The following is an 8,303-nucleotide window of genomic DNA, read 5'->3' as shown; positions in this document are numbered from 1 at the left end:
TCTCTCTCTCTCTCTCTCTGTGTCTCCGTCCTCGTGTCTGAGCAGGGTGAGAAGGGAGTGTTGGAAACAGGAACAGGTAGCAGCGGAGCTGGGAGGAGCTTGACTCTCACTTCCTCAGACAGAGAGACGAATGAAACTCACCTAATGTCTGAGTCTACTTTACGGAAGAGGTTCTAGGTAAGGGTTCTAGAGGAGGGTTCTAGAGGAGGGTTCCAGGTGGTACCTGAGGCTGAGAGAGATGCTGGCTTCCTGGGAGCGAAACAGATCTCTGATGGAGAAGGAAGTGAACCCAGGAACATCCTCTGAGGAGGAGAGGAGAGAGGAGGAGAGAGGAGAGAGGAGAGAGGAGAGAGAGGAGAGGAGAGAGGAGGAGAGAGGAGAGAGAGGAGAGAAGAGAGAGGAGAGAGGAGGAGAGAGGAGGAGAGAGGAGGAGAGAGGAGAGAGGAGAAAGGAGAGAGGAGGAGAGAGGAGGAGAGAAGAAGAGAGAGGAGAGAGGAGGAGAGGAGAGAGGAGAGAGGAGGAGAAAGGAGGAGAGGAGAGAGGAGAGAGGAGGAGAAAGGAGGAGAGGAGAGAGGAGGAGAGGAGAGAGGAGAGAGGAGGAGAGAAGAAGAGAGAGGAGAGAGGAGAGAAGAAGAGAGAGGAGAGAGGAGAGAGGAGAGAGAGGAGAGTAAATAAACATTGTGAAAGACTGTCCTCAAGTCTTGGTGGTCCCTGCCCCCTCCCTCCCTGCCCCCTCCCTCCCTGCCCCCTCCCTCCCTGCCCCCTCCCTCCCTGCCCCCCCTCCCTGCCCCCCTCCCTGCCCCCTCCCTGCCCCCTCCCTGCCCCCTCCCTCCCCCCCTCTCCCAGTTACATAATCATCATACCAGGTCACCCCCCCCCCAACCAGGCTGAATCACTCTGTCACCATGATGATAATCACAAGCTCAGGGGATTACCTTGATGTACAAGCACTTGCATCAACTCTCACACACACGCTACACACACAAACACACTACACACACACGCTACACACACACGCTACACACACACGCTACACACACACACGCTACACACACACACGCTACACACATGGCCAATGTTTCTGGGGTGAATCTGCCTGGCTGTTCTCAGACATCAGCTGTCAACACAGAATCTTGTCCCATCACTTGCTGTTACTGTACACACACACACACACTGTTACTGTACACACACCTACACACACACACACACACACTGTTACTGTACACACACCACACACATACACCTACCCCCCGCAGAAACACACACCTACACACACACACCACACACACATACATACAGCTATTGCCAGAGGTGTCTGTGGGACTTGCAGAACAAGAGGTTTATAAGATTACACCATAATCTTCATCAAATCTGGAGCCAAACACACACTTCTGACTAAACCTGCAATAGAGGAGAACAGTGGTGCAATGTTGTTGTTGTTTTATTGTACAACGCTCTTTCTCCCTCTTTCTATCCCCTCCCTTCTCTTTGAATGTATGTAGTGTGTATGTGTGTGTGTATGCTTATAGTGTGTGTGAATGTGTGTGTGTGTTCTCACCTGTTCAGTAGGGGACCTGGTGTCTTGTAGGCAGAGACAGTCTGGGAAGACCATGGCTGCACACACACACACACACACACACACTCTGAGCAACCCTGGGCTTGTGCTGTAGTTCTCTCTCTCTCTCTCTCTCTCTCTCTCTCTCTCTCTCTCTCTCTCTCTCTCTCTCTCTGTCTCTCTCTCTCTCTCTCTCTCTCTCTCTCTCTCTCTCTCTCCCGGCTTGTGCTGTAGTTCTGTCTGTCCAGTCAGCAGGGGGGGAGACCTGCAGTCTTCCCTCCTTCTCCTGCCTCACCTGATCCCCTATCAGACTCCTCCCTCTCTCTCTCTCTATCCCTCTCTCTCTCTCCCTTTCCTTCTCTCCTTTCTATCTCTCTTCCCCAGGCTCTCCTCTCTCTCTCTTCACTCTTTCCTAACCTATCCAAACAGGCAGAATGCTCAGTCCCTCTCTCCTCGCTCGCTCCCAGAGAAGGAGGGATTAACTGATGAATGGGAGCATGGGAAATATTCAGATTAGAGGAGGGGTTTGGCCAATGAGGCAAGAGGAGGACAGGGAGAAAAAGAGAGGGGGGAGGGGGGGAGAAGAGGGGAGAGAAGGGGGAGAGAAGGGGGAGAGAAGTGGAGAGAGAAGGGGGGAGAGAAGGGGGAGAGAAATGGAGAGAAAGGGGGAGAGAAGTGGAGAGAGAAGGGGAGCCCCTGATAGTGGAGTTACAGATGTACACATCATAGAAATCCTCTTAGTGGGTACACACACACACACACACACACACATACACGTGTGACAGACCGGTGTGTGTGTATCTGTGTGTGACAGACCGGTGTGTGTGTGTGTGTGTATCTGTGTGTGACAGACCGTGTTGTGCGCTGGGTCTTTGTAGTGGTAGACTGTCAACTTCATTCTGGTGTCCCAGTAAACTGGCTGGTTGTCATGGAAACACACCCCTGTTAGAAACACGGGGTCCCTGGAGCCCTGGAACACACACATTAACACACACACACACATTAACACACATTAACACGCACACACACATTAACACACAAACTGCAGTGACTTAAAAATACCCACAGAGCCACTAAAACTGTTATTTTTTCCAAAATAAAATAAAATGTGTGTGTGTGTGTTTACCTCTGCTATCTCAGTGCAGCAATGGTGTGTGAGTGTGTGTGTGTGCGTGTTGACCACGGAGACCTGCACCAATGCACGAGGCACCCTGTCCTTGGCTGTCATGGCAACCAGACCACGACATTCTGTCAGAGAAAGAAAAGGTTTTAGAGAAAGGAGGAGATACACGTGTGTGTGTGAGTGTGTGTGTGTGAGTGTGTGTGTGTGTATGTGTGTGTATGTGTGTGTGTGTGTCTGTGTGAGTGTGTGTGTGTGTTTACATACCCAGGATGAACTCCAGTGGAATGATGTGAGCAGCTTCATTAACAACTAGACAAATCAGAGAGGACACTTTACTGATGTACTCTACACACCACACACACACACACACACACACACACACACACACACACACACACACACACTGACCTGTGTCTGTGAGCCGCTGCTGCAAGTGTGAGGTGTGTGTGTTGTTACTGTCTGGTCTCCCTGGTGTCTCTCTGTCCAGCAGCACTCTTCCCTCCCGGCTGGAGTTACAGCGAGACCGAGACACATGACCAGAAATCATCTTCCTCTTCCAAATCAAATGTATTTGTTTAGCCCTTTTTTACCAGCAATGTCACAGAGGGCTTCACACACGCCCATAGAACTTCCTTTGAACCAACCTAAACCCTCAAGGAAAACTCCCAGAGAAACTGGAAGAAGCCTTGTGAGGAGCAATTCAGTGATCCCCTCCTCCTCTTCCTCACCCCCTCGCGGCCTCCGAGCAAACACGAGTCGTACAGATGTACACTGGTCGGTTTGGCATGGTCGCCCTCTACAGTTACAAAACCGTCTTGTTATTCCTTATGTGTCCCCCATGAATGACGCTGGATACGAAGGGTCTTACTTTTCGTGGGGGTATAACGTGTTTGTAGCTGAGGCGTTGTTGGGAAGTTGGTTTTTGGAATCCTAATACGGATGTGTAACCTGAGCTCGCCCAAATCAGGAGAGGGAGGAGTTTAAATACAAGGTCGAGTTTTCAGTACAAACACACAGATAAACGGACATAACTAATTCTCTTTTTACTTCATTGTGTAACTTTAATAATCGGTATCGGCTGTGTTTGGGTGAATGCCGGGAAATCTTACCAGGAAAACTTTCCATCAGTCGCGTCTCTCAAACCCTTCCCAACTTCTTCAACATTGGGGAGACGCGCGCCTACCGGCTGTTGCTAATCTCAGCCACGAGGTGTCGCGCGTGACAACCTTTGGACCCGGATTCTCCCACCTCCGGGCCTTATACACACCGTCTAACCACACACACACACACTTAAAGAGAGAGAGAGAGAGAGAGAGCCGGACCGCCCCAGGTCTTACGTCATATACAGGAACTTCGAGGTGTTCTATTCGGAGCACCTGGCTCCGCCCCCAGAGCACTGCTTCCCGCCTCCACGGGGCTGGCTTCTAGGAAGACGGCTTGGCGGAGAGGGAAGAGGCAGGGCTAGGGAGAGAGAGTTATAGGGGGCGAGAGATGGAGAGAGAGGAAAGCCCAGTCACGTTCCTCACAAGCACCCCCCCCCCCACGCGCACACACACACCCTCCGTCCCCCCGCCTCCGGGGTTTCTCCGGAGACAGACTGATTAGGCTGAAGGTTGGAGAGAGAGGGAGGAGTGGAAGAGAAATAACCTCATCCGTCAGTGATGGAGTGACAGGAGAGAGAGATGTTGTCTTCACTTCAAAGTTGTGGACACGCGCGCTAGCCTCAGATCTTGACACTATTGTACAAGTACCATAACGGAGCACGGACGTCCGTGTTTCTGGAGAATGTTCTGACCGACTCCGCGCGCACCGTCTATCCCGGGGTGGGGTTATCCCTCGGGAATCCGCGGAAACCGCGAGACATAAACCAACACACCAGGATCGTTTATCGATTTGGCCGATTTTTACGTGTCACATTCGCTGACTCGAGCGGTCATCCACGGATCGGTAGAAAAGTGATCTCCGGTGAATCAGAAGATGAGCGGAGGAGAGGTAGTGTGCGTCGGATGGCTTCGAAAGTCTCCACCAGAGAAAAAGTTACGTCGCTACGTAAGTAGAGCAGCCACTCTCTCAGTATAAGTTTTGGGGCAGAAAACTCCAAACATATGCTACATTGTATCTGAGATAATCTTGTTATTGCACTGTGCCTGGCAGCTGAGATGTGGTTGCTTTGGCCGTTCCCGGTACCTGTGCCTGGTAAATACAGACCGTTCCTTAACTGACCACAGAAGTACTGTCAGAATCATACTTTTGATCCATGCTGCTTAACTAGAATTGTATGTTGACTAATTGTATGTAGCATTGGATAAAAACGTTTTCTAAATGAGTTCAATGTAAACTCAGATTAGCCCCAGTACCTCTCCTGCGGGCCTGCGCTCAGAGCAGTCAGTCCGTGATGGCTCATGTGTTCCGATAAACGGAGAGGGCGCGTGCCGCTTGTTGTTCAGCCGGGTGACTCGCGGAGTGAACTCGGGTGCGTCACCGCCAAGCTCCGCGTGCTTGAGATGCCGGAGTACGTAGTTAACAATCAAAGTATTGCAACTGTGGTCAGTGTGTGAGTGTATGTGTGTATATGTATGTGTGTGTGTGGGGAGGGTGAGATGGGAGAGAATAATGTTTTTGTTTGTTCACACACACACCCAGGCCAAGCAGAGAAGCACCTGTCCAGTTTACCTCCTCTCTCCTCTCTCTCCTCTCCTCTCTCTCCTCTCTCTCCTCTGTCTCCCTCTCTCTCCTCTCTCTCCTCCCCTCTCTCTCCTCTGTCTCCCTCTCTCTCCTCCCCTCTCTCTCCTCTCTCTCCCTCTCTCTCCTCTCTCTCCTCCCCTCTCTCTCCTCTCTCTCCCTCTCTATCCTCTCTCTCCTCCCCTCTCTCTCTGCTGTCTCCCTCTCTCTCCTCCCCCCTCTCTCCTCCATTATGTAATAATCTATAATCCTTCTGAGATGGAACTGGCTAGAAAACAACCTCCCCAAAGTTTTACCTTTCTAAACACACACAAACACACACACACACACACACACACACTCACAAGCACACACTCTCCTAGCAGCACGTGTCTGCATACCAGATCATGTTCCTTGTTCTGTGTGGAAACAGCAGCTGTGTTATTTTAGTTCCATTGTGTCTATTTCCTGTCTACTTCCTGTCTACTTCCTGCAGGTTCCTGCAGGCACAGTGGGCAGTAGAGCAGGAGATGGACAGACATCACACACACACACACACACACATCTCAGACTGAGTAAGAAGTAGTTATGTTCACCTTTGATCCCTAAGGTCTTATACTCTGAGGCACGTGGACCAGCTTCTCATGGAGTGTGAGGTGTGTGTGTGTGAGTGAGTGTGTGTGTGAGTGAGAGAGATTTAGGCTTTAACAATGCTCCCTCCTCACTACCTCTAAGGAAACAGTCTCCTCTTCCCTCCTCTCCTCTTCCCTCCTCTCCTCATCCCTCCTCTCCTCTCCTCTTCCCTCCTCTCCTCTCTCTCTTCTCCTCTCTCCTCATGGAAATGTGTGTGTAAAAATATGACATGCTGGTATTCACACTTACAAATGACTGCAGTGTGTTTCACACTCTCCTACGCAAATACACATCCAGGCTGTTCTATACTCTCTCACACACACACACGTCACCAAATACACACAGAAACACACATTCAGGCTGTTCTATTCTCTCTCTCTCTCTCTCTCTCTCTCTCTCTCTCTCTCTCTCTCTCTCTCTCTCTCTCTCTCTCTCTCTCTCTCACACACAGACCAGAGATGGCAAAAGTACACACATCCTTCACTCAAGTAGAAGTACAGATACTCATGTAAAAGTACTTACTGCACTTTTTCACTCAAGTTAAAGTAAAGAAGTGTGGGTTCTGACATATACTTAAGTAAAAAGTAGCCATTACTACACCTGTTTTAGTGTCTTGCTGATAACTGGTTCCATATTAATACATAATAATAACAAACAAACAGACACTATAGAATGCAGAGCATTGACCAGGAATTATTTTTGACACCGATGTAGTGACAAATGTTCTACATTTTCAACCAATATCCAACACTGGAACTCAGCAGAGTTTAATGCTAAATGTTTATTAGAATTTAATTAAAAAAATTGCATTAAGCTTTGCTGAGTATTCCAACAAATGCGTGAGTAAGATCCCAGGATCAGACTGAAAATTTTCTCCGGACATTTAACTTATATATTTTCTCCCTATTATATTGTGATGTTTTGCTATTGGTACAATACAGTTGGTCACAGATGCATTATGCCTTCTTACCCAGTCCCATGTCCTAGAGGATTAAGGTTACAGGTGCTCTTTTGCATAGACAATTCTCCCAATTTAAGGCCTGCTCTGACCATGAGCAGGCCAGCTGCACTGGGTTTCTGGGCATAAGGCCATAAATATGCCTCATGAGATAGCTGGGCCTTCTAGATTTCTATGGAAGCAGCATACACACAGTCTTCTCCTGCACTCGGACCCTAATTATCAAAATTTTGGGCTTTATTTCTTCTACCGTTTTAGGGGTAATAATAATCAGTCAACCGTTTTGCATATGGTTTCCAGTGATATAGCATTATAAGAGGTGATCATATACATCCATAATCATTACCCATCTTCATAATTTCAACAGTGTGATGATATTCCCACATCACCGACTAATTGGAGCATCTCCCTCATGGCCATGAGTGATCAGGAATGTCTCTATTCTCAGTCATGTCCACATCGCTAACTCCCTCTGTCTCATCCAGAACGTACCTTGTTTGATTATTTTTTTTTCCAACCTTTCTAAACTGTTTTCACACACGCAGTGAAAGGAGAGAAGGGAGGAGAGAGAACAGAGAAGCCTAAAACAGAGTAGATTAAAGTAGAGTACAGTAGAGTATGACAGAGTTCTTATGAAGTACTCATCAATGATGCAAACTTTTTTATGTAACTTTTTTTAGCAAATCTTTTTTCACCTTTCGAAACCTTTGTTGTTTTATTTTTTTTCCCCACATACAAAAACTAAAAAAAAGTTTTCTAAATAATTTTTTCCAACCTTTCTAAACTTGTTTTCTTGTTGCCACTAATTATGAGCAGAACACACACACACACAGAGTGAAAATATGATGTGTCATTGTGAAGGGCACTCCTACCCACAATGCATAGTGTCATGAAAGTGAGAAACAGAGTGTGTGTGTGTGAGTGTGTGTGTGAGTGTGTGTGTGGGAGTGTGGGAGTGTGTGTGTGTGGGAGTGTGTGTGTGTAATGTATTGGTAATCTTTTAGTCAGTAGGGTGTGAACAGTCGTCATGGGAGCGGAGAAGTACCCTCCTCACACACACACACACACACACACACACACACACACACACCCTCCAGGTTGGCGTCTGATTGGATGGACCGTGTCTCACACACTCCCACACTCGTGTGATTGGGCGGAACCGGTATTGTACTTCCATGATGTCATAATAGTGTCTCTGTGTGATTGGTCCGATGAACCGATGAAACATTCTGGCTGAAGCAGACTGGTTACCATAGAGACGAAGGCCAGAGAAGGTGTTGAAGATGTCTAAGATGATCTGTGTTAGAGAAGTGGGAATATAATAAACCCCAGTACCTTCACAACTTACCCACAACACCTGCACCCCCCCCGCA

The 8,303-nt window shown here is 48.3% G+C and overlaps 2 protein-coding genes across 2 annotated transcripts in view; one reads left to right on the top strand and one right to left on the bottom strand.

Moving 5' to 3' along the window:
• Positions 1-173: 173 nt before the first annotated feature.
• Positions 174-3,924, bottom strand: LOC136967966 (type II inositol 3,4-bisphosphate 4-phosphatase-like). The gene is made up of 6 exons (XM_067261966.1): positions 3,788-3,924; positions 3,087-3,626; positions 2,943-2,987; positions 2,682-2,803; positions 2,409-2,525; positions 174-302 (listed from the first exon to the last, which is right to left on the bottom strand). Exons 2-6 carry the CDS (start codon positions 3,223-3,225, stop codon positions 174-176), a joined length of 552 nt encoding a protein of 183 aa, XP_067118067.1. The 5' UTR covers positions 3,226-3,626; positions 3,788-3,924.
• A 506-nt stretch (positions 3,925-4,430) lies between these two features.
• The window catches only part of LOC136967459 (GRB2-associated-binding protein 1-like), a 12,397-nt gene continuing 8,524 nt past the window's right edge, over positions 4,431-8,303 (top strand). Inside the window, exon 1 of the mRNA XM_067261246.1 lies at positions 4,431-4,727. Coding sequence (XP_067117347.1) covers positions 4,656-4,727 — 72 coding nt within the window. The 5' untranslated portion in view covers positions 4,431-4,655. The remainder of the gene's footprint in view (positions 4,728-8,303) is intronic.

The sequence above is a fragment of the Osmerus mordax genome, chromosome 23, assembly GCF_038355195.1.
Source record: "Osmerus mordax isolate fOsmMor3 chromosome 23, fOsmMor3.pri, whole genome shotgun sequence".
In the NCBI taxonomy this organism is placed as follows: Eukaryota; Metazoa; Chordata; class Actinopteri; order Osmeriformes; family Osmeridae; genus Osmerus; species Osmerus mordax.
This window is presented reverse-complemented; position numbering and strand designations above follow the sequence as displayed.